At 38.1% G+C, this 21,363-nt stretch overlaps 1 protein-coding gene across 1 annotated transcript in view; it reads right to left on the bottom strand.

Moving 5' to 3' along the window:
• The window catches only part of CLCA1 (chloride channel accessory 1), a 29,795-nt gene that overhangs the window by 6,144 nt on the left and 2,288 nt on the right, over positions 1-21,363 (bottom strand). The window contains exons 2-10 of the mRNA XM_069478158.1: positions 19,309-19,449; positions 19,005-19,152; positions 16,325-16,430; positions 11,659-11,836; positions 8,878-9,096; positions 7,926-8,153; positions 4,437-4,611; positions 2,444-2,550; positions 192-407 (exon numbers count right to left, since the gene is read on the bottom strand). Coding sequence (XP_069334259.1) covers positions 192-407; positions 2,444-2,550; positions 4,437-4,611; positions 7,926-8,153; positions 8,878-9,096; positions 11,659-11,836; positions 16,325-16,430; positions 19,005-19,152; positions 19,309-19,449 — 1,518 coding nt within the window. The remainder of the gene's footprint in view (positions 1-191; positions 408-2,443; positions 2,551-4,436; positions 4,612-7,925; positions 8,154-8,877; positions 9,097-11,658; positions 11,837-16,324; positions 16,431-19,004; positions 19,153-19,308; positions 19,450-21,363) is intronic.

The raw sequence follows: 21,363 nt of genomic DNA, 5'->3' as shown, positions 1-21,363 counted from the left end.
TCACCTATTTCCTTTCTCTTGACTTGCTGGCATACTGAGTGGTTTTGATTGGATGGAGATTTTTCCTTGTTCTCTCTTTGATTCAATACGGACTCTTATTTTAGCAACCACCAACATTTTAAAAGCTACAATTATTCTGTAAAAACTTTATCTATTATCAAATTGTGAGAAGGAAAAAGCTGACTTCATACCTCAGCAGTGCCTGGGATTTGGAGGTAGGACATTTTGGTTTTTGTATCCACTAAAAAGCCATCTTGTTTCTTTCCACTGGGATCCCAGAGAAGGATATTGGGAGATTGTGTTGTCCAAGTGACAAGAAACAAAGTGTCGTTTCCCACCGTGCTGTCCACAATCACTGTGCCGTTCATCCACTGACTATTCTTAAAGGTTGATCCCTTACTCTCAAGCTGTAAAGAAAAACAACTCTTTACTTTCTGGAGAACACAGCTCCAAACACATGATCTTCTCCATTCTGCCCCTGACTCTCAAGTGCCCCATTAAAAAGCTTTCAGTGATGTCTTCATCCTTGATTTGGACCTATTATGGTTTAGGACCTATTATGGTCCAGTTCCAAATTACCCTTCCAGCCTTAGCTTCCACAATTTCCCTTCCTCCACCCAAATAAGACCACTTCCCCAAACTGTCCTTCTGAATTCCTGACTTTATGATTTTATACTACTCTCTGCTTTTCCTGGAAGTCTTTACATTTATTTCCCCTATTTATCTAAGCTTTCTATTGATAAGTCTTCTCCATTTGTCTAAGCCTTACTCATCCTTCAAAATTCAGTTCAAATATCAATCTCTCCATAAAGCTTTCTCTGATGTTCATCTCCCTCACCACTTGTAAATAATCTCTCCCTCTTGTGAACTCCTGTAGGATTTCATTTCTGTCAGTCCTTTGATGTTCACCACATTGCACTTTACCTTATACTTACTGGTGTACACAGCTTATCTCATTTACCAGACTATACACCCTTAAGCGGACTGACTGAGATTTAGTTTTCACCCACATATGGATTGTTTCAATGACCTAATTGCTAGGTCAAGTATTATTGCAGTTCCTGTGTAGATAAATGAAATAAGCCAATAGCAAGGCTGGTGTGTTGTTTGGAGTAGAATGAAGGAACTGCCAAGCAGGGACTGAGGCGGGGAAGGATTAACAAGGCTTTTGTGGAAAACATAAGTTTGAGGATTATCTCCTAGATAGTTATTAATTGTCTCTAAGTTGGTACCTATTAGAAGATAGAGTGGCCTGATCAAGAAGCCAGATTTTCTAGTTTCACAGGTAGATTATGATCTTGGGTGTGGAGAAAGTGAAGGGCTATTAGATCTGGTTCTTGTGGCAAGTTGGTAAATGAGTCCTGTTCATTTCTCCATCTCTCTCCCTTTTAGGTTCTTAAATATAAAAATAATGAGCAGAAATTGCCTGACTGTGAACTTGTCCTTTTACCAGTTTAATCACTTTTCTAAGACACATTCCTCTCTTTTCCAAACCAGGTCCTTGAGTTTAATTTTCTAAATCTGAACTAGGATAAGAAAACTATTAAAATGCAATCCAAAGATGGATAGAACTGCTGTTTTCTCTGATTGAATAAATGCTACACCAGTAGACCATAAAGCTATTTTTTGGAATCTGTCATGTTCAGGTTTTGACATTTACAGTATTATTTTACCTTTATCCAAGCTGTCATAATAAAAGTTATAATTCACACTGGTGTGAATGCTGATTGTTTATTTACTCTAGTTTAAAATTTCATGTAATTTCTGCAACTACTAGAAAAGATCATTTTAAAATACATTTGTCCTTTTTTTTTTTTAATAGTCCCAAGTCTTTTGAAAGGCAATTTGGTTTTCTTCAAATGGGCCCATGGAGGTTTTCCGGTTCATACCTGGAGGAGAAACTAAGAGCTGAAGTTTTTTGCCCATGGTCACAGAGTTAATGGCAGACTCAGAACCAAGATTGAGGGGTCTGGACTGACACCACCAGCTTTCCACAGTACAAAGCACTTCCTATTCATTATATGAAAATCTTGGCAAATATCAGGGATTTGAGGCAATGGAAAAATAGAGCAAGTAATCCCTGAACACTTGTTCCAGAAAATTTGTAATTGAGATGATCTACTCTGAAGAAAACTCTGAGCCAATTATATTGCTATGGGTGCTTCTTAACAGATGTTAAAAAAGAATTCTTGGACCCAGCATAATTTATGTTACTGGTTTCTATGAAGAAATCACTTAGTATTGTTTCCAAACATGCAGACCCTAATTACTTTGTTTAAATGAGTAGTGTTGCATTTTAGAAATAATGTCTAATATCAAGCTGAACCTTCTATTTTAATGCACTACTAGAAGAATTTAAAGTTTAGAACTTTTAACCATTAGAGTCTCCATCTTGGCTATGATTATGTATAAACATGAAAAACCAAAGAGTAAGAACTCCAACCTGAATGGAGCGCTGAGAGGGAGCTCCATTTCCTGATGTCAGAGCCCCGAAAGCATCAATGAGGCCATTGTTCTGGACTTGATCTGAAGCATATGTCTGTAAACCTCCTAAAATGCAATTACATTATCAGAAATTATTTCCCAGAAAGCAAGTATTTGCAACATTTTAGCTGTTGTTAAAATAGGAGAATACACAAAATAAATATTCTATTGTATTACTATTATTAATATTTCAGAGACAAGGTCTCACTCTGTCACCCAGGCTGGAGTGCAGTAGCACAATCACAGCCCACAGCAACCTTGAACTCCTAGCCTCAAGGGATCCTCCTGCCTCAGCCTCCTAAAGTGCTGGGATTACAGGTGTGAGCTACAGCATGTAGCCCCACTGAGTTATTAAAGGATAAATAGATCAACATTAAATAGGTGCCCAGATTAACTCAGAAGTTGATACTAATGTTCTAATCCTAGTAAATAATAGCTTCAGCAACATCTCAGTCATCTGGCTACTTCAACTACCTGCAAAGCAGCCATGAATCTCTGACAAGACATCATTGATGCCATAAAATCTACATTTTAAAGGTCATGCAGTTTGATATGAGAGAGTCTATTAAGCCTTATGCCAAGTCTATTGATTTACTCTTATTTGAAACATAATTCTAATAAACTTGGCTTTAGAGTTTTCTTCTAAATCAGGAAAGATGCATACGTGAAAACAGCAAGAAATAACAACAGACAAAGGCACAGTTATGGAATCGTATAATATGTAGTAAAAATAAGATTATATACCAGGCCTGGCAGTCTTGGGCTATTAGAATAGGTGTAACTAGGATAGTTGATGTGAAAGCACTTTTAAACTATTAAAATGCCATCCGAAGTTAAGGAAAGATTTCAGTAATGTCGTCAATGCCCCATCCACAGCCCCTTATCTAGGCGAGTACATCTCTCCCCAGCTGCTCTAAGTATTGCCTGCTAATGGCCTATAGCTGCCTCCTTTTCCAGAGAATGATCTTACCAAAAAGGGCCACCCTACCTAGAGAAATAACACGCCCCTCACCTCTGCCTTGCCCTGACCATCCACAGCCAATGACTGATGGTACAAAAGGCCAGCCCTCCTGCTTCAAGGTGGGACCAAGTCTGTGGTGCATTTCCCATTTCCAGAGTCCCCTGTGGACTCAGCTAGACTCTTGCTAGGTCCACATGTGTGCTTAGCTCCTTCCCTTGCCCTGTTTTTGCCTCCTTCCTTTTCTCCTGCAAGCTCTCCCTCCATAAATCACAGGCATCCAAATCCCTGTCTTAGGCTCTGCTTCTAGGAAACCCAGCTAGGTAGTATTAGGATCAAACAGTCCTGTCATTTTAGCCACATCAGAAGGCAACTCAGTATAAATAATTGATACTCATAACATTGCCCCTAAGTGAAAAAAAGAAAAAGAATAAGAAAAAGAAAAAAATATGGTCACCCACGCTGCTAAAGAAGCCAAGGAAATATGGGACCTATTTTAACCATCTGTCTGTGTATGGGAAATAGACCTATAATACATTAATGTTTTATGGAGAAACTGCATTGTATTCTATTTTTGGAATGACCTTCTTCATTGTTCACCAGGCCCTTTGTATCATGATATTATGTACTTAGTGGCTTGTCTGTCTCCCCTGGATCTCTTGGCCAGCTGCTAGCTAGAAATGATTGATTTCTGGTTAATTTATTAGATGAGTAGTCTTTATAAGGTGCCTGTGAAGAGGACCCTGAGTCCTCACTAAGGTGCTGTGCTAGTTCCATCTTCTCCAGACTGCCCTGGTACTAGCTCCAGAGTCTAAAAACAAATGGGTGGAGTCAGTTCTAATGGCCTTTGAGAGTAAGGGCAGCTAGTTGGCTAACAAGATTACCTCCATCTCTCACCATCCCACCTTTCCCCCGGCTCTCTCCGTCCTGCCTTTCCCCTACTCCTAGGTTCACTGGGAGAGACGTACACTGGTCTCAGAAGATCATCCCTCACCTGTCATTTTGGACAGCTCCTCTAGTTCTTCAGCTGCAGAGGGCCCCAGGGCGACTGTGTGGATAATGGCTCCACTTTGTTTCACCTCGTTAAAGCACCCGCTTATGGTGGTGTCCTCCCCATCAGTCAGCAGCACAATTTCAGATCCATCTGTTGAGTATTTCTTCCTAATCACCTAAGGACATAATTCAGAGCATGAATTATCAGATTCAGTGTGGCCAAGGTGTTTGTGTGAAAACTTTATTTACAGGGAAGGAGAAGAAAAATTCTAGAGGGAATAAATTATAGTGTCCGGGAATGGTCAAATATCTGTCTTGAAATGATATAATCTTAACCCAGCAGCATCCATGAAACTCAACAATTGTCTTTTCCCTTGGCTAGGCTGCTCCAGAGAGGGATGTTGTAGCATGCAGGGCAGCTCTAGGTATAAATAGCACTGGGGAAGCAGCAAAGAAGGTTTTTCCAGTTTCCTTCACATGATCCCTCCTTGACAGGCTTTCAGAGGTTCCAAGATGCCTTCAGAAACCATCCTTACTTAATGGGCATTGCATTTGGGGGATATTAGACTCGGGGCAGATTTTAGCTTGTATGATATTTACCAGTCTGACAATACCAGCTGTTTATGGCTGGCATTTGTTCTGATCAGCCATTACCCACATCACATGCATTGTTAAAATTTTTAATGTTCCTTCTGATTAAAGTGAAACATTTTGTTCCTATTAATCCCTACTTCTTAGTTGTCCTGTGACACCTATGTCTCAACTATTCCTGGTAGACTCAGTCTATATATATGTTTTACATGGTGTAGAGAGGATACTCCTTTGGCCAGTGTTGAATAAGATTATGATGGAAGGGAAATTAGATAAAAGAATAGTGTTATCTATTTAAGAGAAAGTAAGAGTTCACTCTTCCCCTAAAAACAGTGGAAGGAGTGATCCAGAAGTAGAGAAGATAAGCAATCAAGCCCAAGTAACCTTCCCTCTCTGGACCAGAGTTGCAGAGAGGGAAGGCATCTTAAGTAGACTGAAAGGAGAGCTGGGGGCAGAGGAGGCTTCTACTGCCCTCCCTGTTTGAGCTCTGAAGGGAGGCTGCCACACAGGCAGTCATTAACAACACAGGAAGAGCAACTGTGGCCATTGCTGTTGCTGTGTCAAGGAGCCCAGAGCCCAGGAGCCTGTCAGCTGTGGTTGTGGCCGTGGTCTGACAAAGCTACAGGGCTAGAGAGGCCCAATTTGGATTCCCTTGTCTCACTTCCCATAACTGCTGTGTGTCTTGCAAAACAGTTCCCACATATCCCACAGGGGAGACAGAAGGCAGCTGGGTTGAGAGCTGGAAGGTCAGAGAACAGGTAATCCTGCCACAGAGGCTGAGGAATGTTGACCTGGCTGAAGGCTGGCTGGAGGACATGGGGGCACTCCGGGCTCTGCTCTAACAGTGAGAGCCGGGAGAGGTGGGGGGCTGAGTCAGCAGGGGAGGACCGCTGGACCCTGACCAAGCCAAGAGAACAAGCCAAACCTCTGTGGCCACAGCAGACAGCACTGCAAGGAGCCTAGATCAGACCTGACCTGAGTTCTGTTGCAGAGACCAGCAGGGATCTTGAGGACAGTGTAGGATCCAAGGCCACTTGCCTCGTCACCCTGAAGTCACACAAGTTCCTCCCACCCCACACCCAGGCTCCACTGGGGAGGAGGGCCATTGCAAATTCCAATTGTATCCCTCACCCATCTGAATGGAAAATGCCGAACCAGAAGCTCTCTCTTCACCACCACATCATCTAGCATTAGTCATCTCCCCTAGGGTTTTGCATAGCAGGAGTTTGGTACAGCAAATCAGTGATTTCATTGTCAATTTTCCTTCCTCATTTGCTGCTTTAATCAAAGCTTGGGTGGGTGGCAGAAGCAATAGAACCCAGATGCATGCAGATGTCTGGAGAAGGGTTTTGCAGCTGACTATACACAAAATAAACCATTTTTAGGAAACTGACATTTAAGGTGAAATAAAAGGGCTAGAGGGACAGACATTATTTAAGGAAATAGATCAATCCAATGTCATGTCAAAGAACGTGAGCAGGAAGTTTTATGTTCCTGCTGCCACTTGGGAAGCTGGAACAACCCCACTGACGTGTGTTGTGCTCAAAAAGCAGGCTGAGGGCAGACCCGCCCAAGACACTGAGAGGTTGAGATCTTAGGCCAGCCAGCCCCTTTCAATATCCTATTCTTTGTTTAATGTAGCTAAATAGCCTCTAAATAAATATGGAATTTTGCATTCTATATTTGGAGCAACTAAACATCAGGTGTTACTAGTGCAATCAATTAACTCGATTCAATTTTACGTACTAAGAACCTCCTATATAAATGATATTGTGCTAGCAGCCTGGGAGGTAAATAGACAAATCCTATCCCAAAAGAAGTTTTGCTCAATTGAAACACATGACTAGAATCTAAGACAGAAGAGCCCAGAAGTCATAGGAGATAGTTTTGTTTTTAAAGAGTCATAAGTTTTGGAAAGAGATTTTATACAGTTGAAAGAATCAGGAAAGATGTCAAGAAGTAGGTGGTGTCTGTGATGAGTCTTTGAAGAATGAGTGTGATTTGAGGTGCAAAGAAGGGAGGAGAAAGTGCTCTCCGTGAGGAGCTAGTCTGGCAAAGCTACTGAAGCTCGGAATGACAGGCGATACAATTTGATTAAACACAAGATACCTGGAAGAGAGTCCTTGGCGCTTAAGCCTGGAATGGTAGGTAGGGGCTGTATCATGATAGATCTTAAATATTAGATAGAGGAATTTTTACTTACTCCCCATTTGTTGAAAATGGGGAGACATGATATCTAAGTAGAGGGATGATGTGATTGGATGATCAGATAAGATGTTTAGATATGAGTCCAGTACACTCATAGTTACAATTCCTAAGTCCTCCTGCTTCTGTAAATAAATCATTTGCCTTCCCAAAATGAGGTTCAGTACACCCAGAAGTTTGGAGTGCTCAGTTGCCTCAAAGCTTAGCCATACTCATAGGTCTTTTTATTCTCATAGAAGATACTGTTTTCTATCTTTGTATGCCATTCCTTCACAGTACTCATAACAATTTATGAATATACATTTGGTTGTGTATTATGTTGTTACTGTGTCTCCCCCAGTAAGATTACCATGTCTCCCCATGATAGGAATTGTGGTGCCTGTTTGGCCTTTATGATATTCTTAGTGCTTAGCACAGTGCCTGGCATGCAGAAGGCACACCATGAATATTTTGAATGCAGGAATGCATGCAGAAAAGCATGAATGCACAGATGCAGAAAAGCACAAAAACATGAATAAATTAGTTAATAATAGATTTGGAGGCTTGTGTCTTTGCATCATTTGGACTATTGCTCTGCCCTTGGTTATCTAATTCAGTTAGACACTAGACATGTATGGAAACACTGGAAATGGACATTTCTTAGGAAACATAAATTTCAAACACTGGTAAACTACAACAGAAGAACATGTCTCACAGTAAATGCTGATCGAAGCCCGGAGCAGATGGACGTCCCTCCTGCAGCCACTGTGGGTAAGCTTTTGATGAGCTTGTCTCTGTCAGTGCCATCATTTATCTGTATGAGCTCACTTTGTACATGGGCAGCACTGTCAAATGTTACCATCCCAACCCAGGACCCCTGCTCAACCGTCTGTAGCAGGAAAAGTTTGCCAGCTTGATTTAGTCGATTAAGGCGGTCACCAGTCTAAATGGAGAAGCAGAAAAAAAGCAGTCAGGTTGGATTTAGACGGACAAAGATAACTAATAATAGGCTGGAGGGAATCTGGAAGTGGCTGCCTCGATGTAGAGTAAATGACAACAAGCTTATTTGAGACATATCCTTCCATGGGGGAGAATTTCTTACATTTAGCAGCATCTTTGGGTCAAATTTTAGGGCCTTGTATAAATATCAAAAGATAAAATCAAGGCTGGGCACGGTGGCTCACACCTGTAATCCTAGCACTCTGGGAAACTGAGGCGGGAGGATCGCTTGAGCTCAGGAGTTCAAGACCAGCCTGAGCAAGAGCAAGAGCCCGTCTCTAAAAAAAAAAAGATAATACCAGATTACACAATCATTAAAGTTCAATGCTTTAGTAATAGTTCTAGATAAGTCCTTTGTAGGACTATGGACCTATAGACTTACATGTTGTTAGTGAAACATAAATGTGTTAAGCTTATATAACTCATCAGAGTTTTGCTCATAAATTGAAAATTAATTTAACTTGGCAAATGAGACAGTTGATTCAGAATCTTTGTTGAATAAAGTTGAGGTGAGTGTTTCCGAAGGCAATGGTATTATTATCACTGTTCTGACCCTCAGGTCGTGTTTATTCCTAACCAGTTTCAAGTCATGGTCCAGATTATACCATATGCATATCTCTAAAAAAAAAATGACCAGCATCCAGAAGACTAAGGCTCATTGAACATACCAACATGCTTCCAGACTTATCAAGGACTAAACACACAATCCTTTGTCCAATCTGCAGTAACGAGAAGGTGGGCTCGGGTGGCTGTGTTGTCATAGGAGTGGTTTTCTTAAAGTCCTCAGAATCTTGGATCACTTCCCACGTGCTTCGGAGATTGCATTTTTGGTTTTGCAGATTTGGGGCTTCTTTATTGTGGTTTTGTTCTGTACAGAATTCAACCACCTGAAATTGTCAAGAAAATGATATGATAAAGGTAAACTACTTGTTAAAATCTCTAATAATTTGATTGCAACATTTTAAATCCCACATTTAAAATATTTTAATCTGCTGCCCTTCTCATCAGTCTGCTCTGCTAACCCATACCCTTGGCTCAATCCCACAATCACTGCAGAACACTTCTGGGGAAAATCACAGTGTCATAATTCAGAGTTCCTATCTGAAACCATGCCTTCAGTATCATTGGAGCACTCTTAGTGCTCCTCAGCAATCCATTTGCTTGCTCTAGGGACCTTTTTTCCTACTCCTCGAATTTGCCATATCAAGCCATCACCGCTCTCTTCAAGCCTCCTCATCCTTCCTCTCCTGGTACCACCTTATCTCTCCTTCCTTGCATCAACAAACCCTACTTCTTTACTTCCTACTCACTTACCAACACACTACATTCCAACCTTCCAACAACCAACATTCCAGCTCTCTCCAAAATCCACCTGGATGTCCCACAGGCTCCTCAGACTCTAGCGTCCATCAGTGACCTCATCACCTTTATCTAATCTGCTCTTCATCCACATCTATTTCCTAACTTTATGTCACCACTACACATCCAGTCACCCACATCAGGAAACTGGGAGTTTTCCCATCTTCTTCCCCCTACAAAATAACTAGGATCCATACATTTCACTGTCTCGTCAGTTCATTATCTTTTCTCTATTTCCAATGGAATCTCCATCACCCAAGCCCTCATGGTCCCTCCCTCAAACTATTGCAGTCTCTTATCTGACATTTCCATCTTGCTTCCCCTCCAGTTGGTCCCCTTCACAGCTGCCTGAGGAGTCTTCCCTCTTACTCCTCTATTTAAGACCACTTAGTGGCTCTTGATTGCTCACTCACCAAAGTCCAGACTCCTTCACTCAGCAAATGGCAATCTCCAGGATTTGGATTTTTGCTCCACTCTCTGTCCTCATTCTGCCCGTATATTCCAAGTTTTTGATTTCCCCGACTATAGCATATAAGTTCCCAAGCTTGCCAGGCTTTTATATCTCTGTGCCTTTGCTCATGATACCCACTTGATCAAGAAGTCTCTCCTCCCCTGTCTTCTGCATTGTAAACTCTACCTTCATGTTTCAGCCAAAATATCACTTCCAAAATATTTTCTCATATTCTACTCTTCTCCCAAAGAATTCCTACTCTACCATTTGTGGCCTCATAGTACCCTATAGAAACTTTAATAAGGTCCCTTTAGCATTGTGATGCACTGTTGAACTGTTAAGTCCATCTATGGCAGAAAGCTGTCTTATTAAATTTTGCTTCCTTAAAATTTATCCCAGCGTCTCACACATAATAAAAACTCAATATAAGTTTGTTGGTTTTTGAATAACCCTAACCTCTTTGCACTTCAGGTTTTTTAATCTACAAAATGGCAATAGTTATTAATATTATGTAAGATCTACATACATGCAATAAGGTCAATACTAACACAGCCAATAAATGCTAGTTCCTATTCCTTTCTTTTATCTTATATCTACAACATTTGCTAATGTTTATATGCCTAACATTTGGAAGGATTAGAAAAAGGCACAGTATACACAGGAGGAATAACCTAGTAGTTCCTCCCCTCAGTGACTCTACAGTATTATCATTCAATTAAAAATCTTAAATATCTGGAATTCTAGTAATTTAGAAAGTAATCACTAGCTGTTTAACACTTATTTTTCTCTTTATTTGCATTTTTAGGTCATCTTTTTGGTAATGTTTCCATTATCAGTTATGGCTACTTTTTAGGAAAGAAATCTGAAAAACTTTTTTTTTTTTTTTTTTTTAACCATCCCGGGGCCGCGGGGACGCGCGCCGCCTGCCTCCCGCCGCCCGCCCGGCCGGGCCCGCCGCGGGGCTGAAAAACTTTTATGGAAGCTCCAAGCAGAGGTTCCCAAACCTGGCTATGCATCAAATTTAACCCTGTGGCTAATTAAAAATATATAATCTGGGCCACCTTATGGAAGTTTCTGAATAGGTCTGAGAGTGGACTGCAAAGCCAAATTGAAGGACGGGCCTGGTGAAGCATGGTGCATCATATTTTAAAAATTTATGCCAAATTATTATCGACAGACTCTTGAAAGTTGTTTCACCCTCCATTCTAAAAGGAAAACATAATTTTATGCAACAGACTGAAAGATAAGAGGGACTCCCCACTAAAATCAGTTAATTGATGTGTTTAATCTTATTTTGTGCAAATTTACTGTTCTACATATTTAGCATTAATATGGATAATTAGCCAAGTTATTTAAGTAAGAATTTGTGTGCCTGCATGCTTTTAAGGGTATTTGAAGTCATTCTAACCTCTTAAACTAAAACGTAGCAAGAGGAAGATGTTGGAGAAGAAAGAATGGACATGAAGAGGAGAAAGGAAAGAAGATAGGACTTTATCCCTGATTTTCTACTCCCAGCTTGTCTCACAGAGACTCTACTGCTCACTGATGGTTTCTCTAAAATTTGATTCTCCCTTGGAGCAGCTGGGGTAAAAACTTCACTAAATTCATGAGTCTAGGAAAAAAATAACAAAGTACTTACAGAATTAATACTCTGTGCAAACATTATGGAAGCCTTCTCAGTCTGCTGGCTTTCAGGTAAGAATTCACATTCCTTTTCATACAGTCCTGTTGATTTGTTGGCTCTGCATGGTTTGGTGACACAGCTGCCCCCCTGACACTTATTTACTACGTTTTTACCAATAATATCTGCTGAACATCTGAAAATATATGAAGGTTAGATGTTTAGGTGATGTAAACATTTCAAAGGGTCAGACTCTATGCTCAGTTTCTGACAGATTGCCTTTCTATGATTTCCTCTCATAATCCAAGAAGCAAAGACATCCTATGATATAGAAAAATTATTAAATTTTCATCATAGTCATTTCTACTTGCGAGAAAGTATCTAAGGGGCTCCCAAAATGGTATCAGAATTTATTTTTATGAAGTAGAAAAGCTAAGTCTGGTTTATGGCTGCAGTTAGCATTAATACAGACCAAAATCTTCAGGTCCCTCCTGATCTATTCCCCTCACTCCTAGAAAATCAGGAGCCCTCATTTGTTTCCCCCAAAAGATTTACTGACATTTCCTGTTTGTTTGTTTCTTTTCTAATTAGTTTATTTCATATGACTTTGTATAGTTCTTGTATGTTCATAACTATTTAAAATTTTTCTTTATATTATGTGGAGTTTTGTTGCTATTATAAATCTAACGCTTCCCACCCACATCTTAGTATTTAATTATATATTTGAATATATAAATAATACATGGAAACTATAGCAAATTTGGAAAACAACCAAAAGCATAAAAAAGAAAAAAAATGTGTCTCACATTAGAAATGAACTACTGTCAACATGTTGAAGCATTTCCTTCTCTTTCTGTGTAGCAACATGACATTGCACATATAGTTTTGTTTCTTGCTTTTAAAAAGGTTAGTCTATTTAATCTATTTGAAAATTTAATCTATTACTTAATATTTTTTCAAAATGTGGTTTTAATAATTTTATACCTTTTGATACTATAATATGAATTCAGCCTAATTTATTTAATTTAGTTTTCCCTTCTAATCTGTCAGTACTACAAATAAAACATCAATAAATAAACAAAATTTCACATACAATTTTGACTATATTTTCAAGTTTGCCACGATTGATTTCCAGAGTAAATTATCAGATCCAAAAGTTTGAACACCTTAAAGTCTATTGATAACAGCTATTTTATCATTTCCCTAAAATGAATTTTTAAACATGAAATCACTAGGTCAAGAAATAAACATTTTTTTGGAGATTTGATATGTGTCACCTAAATTGCTTTCCAGAAAAGTTGCACCAGTTTATGCCTCTAACAACCAGCTGAGAAAGCTTTCATCCCAGTGACAGTAACTTACTAGGTAATAAATGAATCTGTCGAATTTGCATCTCTTTGGTTACTAGTAAGAATACTTTTATATATTATTGGCCATTTTTATTTATTCTTTTGTGAATTATTTATTCTTTGTCTATTTTTTGGTGTTATTTGGGGTGTTATTTATTGTTTTATTTATTTATTTTCAAAAGTTTTTTATGTGTTACAATACTAAGCTTCTAGAAGCCTTTTTAAAAAAGTTTTGCAAATATCTTTTTCTGGTTTTTACCTTTTTATATCATTTATTTTTCATTTGTGTGCAACAAATTTTTAATTTATATATAGCCACATTTATCATTCTTTTAGTTTTTTTTTTCCAATTCATGAATGTGTAGGAAGACCTTTGCTATATAGGGATTTGACATTCTTATTCATCTAATTTTCATTATGATTTTGTTTATTTTTAATGAGTCTATCTAGTTGGAAAAGGGTCTGTTAATTTTTTGCCCCACACTGTTAAAAATTGTCTGACATCTTAAGAAATCCTATCTTTCTTCACAGATTTGTAACTCTACCTATATTGAATAGTAAATTAATTATGCATGTAAATGTCTATTAGTCCATATTATTTTAATTAATGTAGTTTTATATATATTTAAATTTGATAAATAAAAGCCTTTTTATTACTATTTTTTAAAAAATGATCTTAGCTACTATCTACTGAATAAACTGTAAGATTTTTAAAATGAGGCAAAAATGGATGTAGTTTTGACTAGAATTTCATAAAACCTATATAATTAATTTTGGTTGAATTTACATCTTCCATGAATTGAAAGTCTCTCAATTTATCTTGTTTTTTTTTAATAAAATCCTTTAGAAGGATTTTATAGTTTTCTTCAAATATGTCTTCCACGTTTTGTAGAGTTTTCCCTACTTTTATCATGCCTTTAATTGCTATCTTGAATGAAACATTTTTTCCATTATATTTTTGAACTGGCTACTATGTGGAAAAGCAATTTGAATATTTATTTTGTATTTGGTCACCTTATTGACTTCCCTTGTCAATTTTAATTTCAATTTATTCTCTTGAGTTTTCTAAGTGGACCACATATCATCTGTGTAAAAGCCATTTTCTCTTTTCCTTTCAAATAGTAGCTCTTCTTTTTACCTCCCCAGTGTCATGTGTTCTTGCATTGGCTATAACACCCTAAACAAGGTTCTATAACTGTGGCAATAGTGGCCATCCTTGTCTTATTCCTGGGAATGTCTCTAGTGTTTCCCTATTAAATATGACTAGACCATTGTCTTTCAATAGATGTTCTGTATCATATTAAGGAAGTAACCTGTTGTGGGCAGTGCTTTCATTTTTGTGATTGCTTTTCAGCCTTGAAAAGAATTAAAAAGTTTGGAAGATAAGGAGCAATACGTATTAATATATTATTATAAACTTTTTATTTTTTATTTTATTTTATTTTATTTTTTTTTTGAGACAGAGTCTCACTCTGTTGCCCGGGCTAGAGTGAGTGCCGTGGCGTCAGCTTAGCTCACAGCAACCTCAAACTCCTGGGCTTAAGCGATCCTACTGCCTCAGCCTCCCGAGTAGCTGGGACTACAGGCATGCGCCACTATGCCCGGCTAATTTTTTTTTTGTATATATATATTTTAGTTGTCCATATAATTTCTTTCTATTTTTAGTAGAGACGGGGTCTCACTCTTGCTCAGGCTGGTCTCGAACTCCTGACCTCGAGCGACCCTCCCGCTTCGGTATCTCAGAGTGCTAGGATTACAGGCGTGAGCCACTGCGCCCGGCCATATTATTATAAACTTTTTAAAGAGGACACCATGTCTTATCTGTGGAAGGAAGAACATGCTGTATATGTATATATTTCTAGAATATCTCTAGAAAGGAATATGTACTAATCAGTCTTTCTCTCAAGGGAACATACAGTGTCTAACAGTGCAGGAGCTTAGAAAAGAGAATGGGAAAGGCAGATGTCAGATTTGGAATGGTGCTCTTTGACTGAGATTTGAAAGGGCAAACCAACATATGATCATGTCAGAGAAGTGACCCCGGGCTGTGGTCTATGTAGTGCAGAGTGTACAGGCTGAAGCAATCTGGTAGACTGTGCATGGGTCTAGGAGGCAATAATGCACTCATTGTCTATTTATGCCTGAAGAGATACAATGAGCGATAATATAATGGAACTGGACCAAGCAGACAGAATTTGAATACAATAAAGAAACGGAAAAGTGGAGAGCAGTAATGTTCTTTGGGAGAACTGGGAAGCCAAGGCCAAGTGCATCCCCTTTTTGAAACAATTGGATCAAGTCAAGACAATAAATGAACCAAAGCTGAGTGTATCTCCTTAACGAGCCATCAGGCAAGCAAGACTGGAACTCCAGAAATGGAGAAGGTGTTGTACTAACCTCTATTCTTTAAAAAGAGGCTGTTGTCTTTTAACTCAAGAATAAATGTATAATTTTATCAAGTGTCTTTTGAGAATCTATTGGAATAATCATTTATTTTTCTTCTTGGTGTACTATATTAACTAATTACCTAATATTACAACATTTTTAGTTTTCTGGAAGACATCTTACTTGGCCTTAGTGTGTTTGCTATTACCTTAATTCTGCCAGATGTAATTTATTATCCTTTTTTATTTAAAATCTTTGCATCCATCTTTTTAGGGAGCTGAATTTACAGATTTTTTTTGTTCCATTGTCAAGCTTTAGTATTTGAATTATGCTAACTCTTTAAAATAAACTGGAAAGTTCCCTGTCGCTTATGTTTGTACTAAAGCAGTTTACACACACTGAAACTGATGGTTGCAAGAATGTGCCCATAAGACCGTGGCAGCCAAGAGTACTTTCCAAGTATTTGGTTTGATTTCTGCTGACACCACACAGGGTTTAATTCACACTGGCAGGGGGTTTTGTTTTATTTTAATATTTGTATTGTTTTTCAGATAAGTTCCACAGTCCCTCCCAGGCCATGCATACTGACAAAGTCCACAGATACCATTCCGTCCTCAAAGCACCGAAGAGCCCCATTAGGTCTGCTTATGTCACTGATTCTGGCACAGGATGATGGAAACACTGACACTAGCACCTCTAGATTGATTATAGTTGGTACACTTAAAAAAAAGAGGCAAATGATTTCTAGCTGCAGAGTGGAGAGTTCAATTAATTGAAGCACTTGTAAAGTAAGCAAAAGCAGTAGTTTTATGAAACTCTGGAAAAAGGCACTAAGAGAATGAATCAGAGATAGAAAATACAGGAGACTGATACTTTTAAAGTAATCAATTCAAGAAAAAATTGGTTCAGTTTAAAGTAATTGGGGAAAAGTTAAATCAAAATATACATACTTCACTGCTTTGTTTTTTCCGTTGGATAAGTAGAATTTCTGGTCATTATTGTATTCATCAAATACTCCCCATCGTAGATGAGACCATTCATGGACAAATACCCTACCTTTGAGAAAATATTTTAAACATCCAATTACAATAAGAATGGCAAAATTACCTTCTCACTTTGGGAGAGAGCAATTCTTCAGAACAGTTAATATGCTTTGCTATGTTAATTTTTTTAGAAAAGTAAAGACTTAATTTCCTTAGAATGATCTAATATGACAACTGTACATTTCTATAAAATATAAATACTTATTTTGGCTCATCAAATGTTAATCAGGCTCCTTTTAAGTGCCAGGCAGTTATTCATACAAAGATGAAACAACTGCTCTGCCCTCAATAGCCCATGGTCTAGTGGAGGACATGCATGATCAGGTAACCAAAATACATAGTGGTGCGAGCATAATGATGGAGGTCAGGTCTGCTATGGGAGCAGAGGCATTCACAGAGCAGCCAGGGAAGCATCCCAATAGGTCCTTCTCCCTCATAGCTCATATCTGATCAACCTTAAGGCCTGCCAGCTCCACCTCTCCCTTTTTGCTTTGATCCATTCCAGTCTCATTGCTGCTTACTCCTGACTTACTAATAGTCACCTGACTGGCCTCCATGCCTCCAGCCTCAAGGGCTCCTCTGTGGTGCTCAGGGTTAAGTCCAACTTCTCAACTTGATGTACAAGGTCCCTGATGATTCAGGCTCTGCTCCTTTCGGCACCCTTATTTCTTGCTGTTCCCTACCCACCTCCAAAACCCTATAATCATGATGAATTCCTGAACTCCTTTACTTTCTAGTCCACGCCATATTCTTGTTCATCTCTGGTCCTTTTTACATATTTTTCGCTTGCTTGAAATACCTTCTCCCTATCTCTGCTTGGATAACTCCTATTCGTCTTTCAAAATCAAGCTTTTATTCACCTAGAAGCCTCCCCTGACATCCTCAGACTAGGCCAGGTACTCCTTTGTACTTTCATTATCTCCCATTAGGCACTTACCATGTTAAATTGTCATTGCTGCTTACTTGCCAGTGTCCCACACTAAACACTTGTGTCCAAGAGGACAGATGATATGACTTCTTCATTGTCATATCTGGACACATAGTGTCTAGAACTTAATAGAAACTCAGTGATATTTGTTAAATTAGGATGAAATCTCAGTAACTATGTACAGCTTAGTTTTTCTGGAATGTAAATTCCAAGACAGGCTGAATTTGGAGGGTTATATGACGGGGGCTTACTAAGGAACCTTTAATATCCCACACTAGGGATTTGCCTTTATTCTGCAGGTGCTGAGAAAACAACTGATGGTCTCTTAAAGGTAAGAAAAGATTAGGAGGGAGCAGGAGTGGAGTCACAGTGCAGAAAGGGAGACGTAAAGGAATGACATTATATATGATCGTGATGGCTGGAGTGGGCTCAGGAGTGGGACAGGGCAGTTAGGTAAATCAATTCAGCACATATTTATTTAGCCCTACATTGGGAATTTTCTGTTTCTATTATGGAGGTGAAATGGAGTGTTATAGAATAACAGAGTAGTAGGTTTGACACCTCTTTCTGATAAGGTTTTTAATTGCTCTCTGGTTGTATTTGGGTATGGGGTGTGGTGGAGGTGTTAGGGCTCTTTCGTTTGCTTGTTTTCTCTGTCTTGTGTGTTTAAATAAAGAAAATCAATCTGCTTCTGAAGGATCCAAATCTTTTTTTGAGATAAAGAATTCTGATACTATTTACCAACTAATCACATTTGATTATACTTGGAAAGTACATTTTATATATACGCCATTGTTTTTAATTTTTCTTCCCAAGATTGCTATATATAGCTCATATAGAAATGATAGAGTTTATTTTGTGAAGGAAGACTAAATTTTTTCTTTAGTTACAGGTTTTTGAGAGTGGAATTGCAAGGATATTCTGTCTGTTACTCAAAGTGTGGTATCAACATCACCTGGGAGCTTGTTAAAAACAGATTCTTTTTTCCCCATTTATTTTTTATTTGTATATATTCGTAGGGTAGAAGTGTAATTTGCTACACTGATATATCCCATTGTGGTGAAGTCAGAACCTTCAGTCTACACATCACTGTACCCACCAAGCAGCCTACCATTGTCTACTCTCCTCCCACTCCCCCTTCGAGTCTCCATTGTCTATCGTTCAGCACTGGAAGAATGCAGATTCTTGAGTCCCACCCCACACCTACTGAATCAGAACCTGCATTTTAAAGGATCCATTTATAATTTGAATGAGCATAAAAATCTGAGAACACTGTACATATTCGCCATCTGGTTGTTACCACATGAATTGCAGGCAGGAGTTTTAATTCATTCAGTTGAGTCCCATTACAGATCCATAGAAACCTAATAATATATATTAAATGATTTTCCAGTTATAACATGGTACTATAGTAACATAAAAATTTGAAAATATTATACTTACACTGGTATTCAAAATAAGAAATTAAATTTCTAGCTGAGAAATTCTAGCTAGAAATTCTAAATAAAATGCATATTCTAAGTAAAAAATACTACATTAGTTTATTTATAATAGTTTATTTGGATTATATGTGCTTATTCACAAAGATAATGCTATTGTTGATCCACCTTTAACATAAAATGGTTAAATTTTATGAGAAATATACTGGGATATTCATACCTTGTGGTCCATATTGAGCCAACTTTTTTCCTGCTAAGAAGTCAGGAGTGAAATAAATTCTTTCCCCCTTTTCTCCACATTTGCCCGTCTGCTCAGTGTAGGGGTCATCATTACCTGGAAGATCAGGTTCAGCAACCACAACATCAGCCTGAAATTTAAGAAAAAGTTGTTATCATCACAAAATTTCAGCAAAGGAATTAACCTTATTAATGTTAAAGCAATTGCATTTGATTCTAGGGTATTTTGATATAAAAAATCTGGATTACTGAAGAAAACTGAATTTGAAAGAACTTGATATGCTTACATTGTTGAAGGTTTCAAGTTTTGGTCTCACATAGTCAGGTTTTGTGTTCCACTTTTCAGGAATCAAAATGGCAACATTTTTGAAATAAAATCGTTTTCCTGTAGCTTCAAACAGGTATGGAGATGCCTGGGTCACCATGTCCTGAGAAGAAAAAAAAAAAAAAAACCGTACATAACAATTATGACTGAAAATAGATTAAATTACCAATCATTCAAATTTACCTCTGTATTGCACATTTTCAAAGACTAGTTATTTATCAAGATGGGAAGGGGAAATGTGGAAATACTTTGTAATTACAATAGCTAAACTTTTTAAGCATTTACTACATACTCTACGTCACAAAGTAATGGTTAACAATGTGAAATCTAGAGGCAGACACTAATACTGGCTTCACCACTTGTTGTGGGACAGTAGGCAATTTCTAATTCCAAACCTCAGTTTCCCCATTTATAAAATGGAAAATATTATAGTGATTAGCTGATAAGGTTGTGGCGAAGCACAAAGAAGGTCAAACATGGGATGCACTAGGAACAATGTTTACTTAGGAACAATGTAAGTGCTTATTCAATGTTAGCTAAAAAAAAATCGGTTATTAGTTTCATTTCTTTTGATCCTTTGAGGATCAATAAACCTTGGAAGAGAAACTAAGAATTAGAATTAAAATGAAAGAGTTACAGTGATAAATTATAAATGCCTCTTCAGATCCCCTGAGATGCATTATGACAAGGTAGTAGAGAGGGTGTTAGAAGATATTGTTGCTAGAAAAGGGACATTGGGTTTGTTAGGACTGAAAGCCACTGGCTTCAAAAGTGAGTGTAGACAGAAGAAAGAAGATTGTTGAAGACTGACCCTGGGGAGAGGGGCTGGAATTAGAGGTGGGAAAATAAAAAGCCTCAGAAAGACCAGTCTGTACCTGTGAAGGAAATCAAAAGCCATGGGTGGGAAGGAGGGCATGATCATCAGGGTCAAACACTGCTGAACAATCACTTAATATGAGGGCTAAGAACTGATGAAAGGATTTGGCAACATGGGTGAGCCATTTTAGCAGAATGGAGACAATAGCACCATAAGAGTAAATTCAAGGGAGTGGGAGGCAAGGAAGTGCAAACAATGAATGCAGACAAACAGTCAAGAAGTTTTTCTATAAATTAAAGGGGGATGGAGAAATGAGGCAACAGCTAGAAGAGGAATTCAGGACAAGAAAGTTTTGTTTGTTGGTTTATTTTAATGGGAACTATTATATGTCTATGCTCATGGAAAAAAAAAACTGATAATGCAAAAGAAAAAAAGGAATACTTGCAAGAAAAAAGTCCTTTCTGGAACAGACCAGAGTGACTAAACTCCGGTGCCTAGTGGAATTGGCCTTAAGAGCAGAAACTGTTCATCATTTTATAGGGAAGCAGTACTTGGATATTGGTGAGGGAGTAAGTCCTGTTCTGCCACTTCCTAAATGGGATAAACTTGGGGAGTTTATTTTATCTCTTTGAGCCTCTATTCCTCCTTTCAAATAGTGATGATAATGGTTTTCTAGCTAATTGTTTAAAAAATGTTCTTAATGATTTGCATTTTCCTCTTGCAAAACGCCAGATTTTAACAATCACTAGAATAGTTTAACATTGTGTCATTTTGGTGAGTCAAGCAAGATCACCGAAAAGTTGAAAAGCAGGTGTAAAACTTCATATGTTGGAGTATTATATTACAATTTAATTTATGAAATGTGAATTTTCAATGTTTCCAAGGAAGAATAAGCAGCATGAAATGGTCATCTTCTATGTTCTAGTAGAAACAATACTAAGAGATCTTTGTTTTGGCATCTATTCCAGATTTTGAGAAGGTGACCTCATATCCAAATTCAAATAGATATTTAAATTCTCAGGCTGAGAAAAGGTTGGGGGTGACAGCTTATAGGATGGGCTAGAAATTTCTTAAGGACAGGGATAGCATATTGTTCACCAATGGACTCCTACTACCTGACATAATGTAGATGCTCTGTACATATTTGTTAAAGGAATGAACAAATGAATGGATGAATGAAGTGGTTTGGGTAAGTGGCAA

The sequence above is a fragment of the Eulemur rufifrons genome, chromosome 8 (assembly GCF_041146395.1).
Source record: "Eulemur rufifrons isolate Redbay chromosome 8, OSU_ERuf_1, whole genome shotgun sequence".
Taxonomy (NCBI): Eukaryota; Metazoa; Chordata; class Mammalia; order Primates; family Lemuridae; genus Eulemur; species Eulemur rufifrons.
Note: the sequence above shows the minus strand (reverse complement) of the source record. Positions and strands in the feature narration are given on the sequence as shown.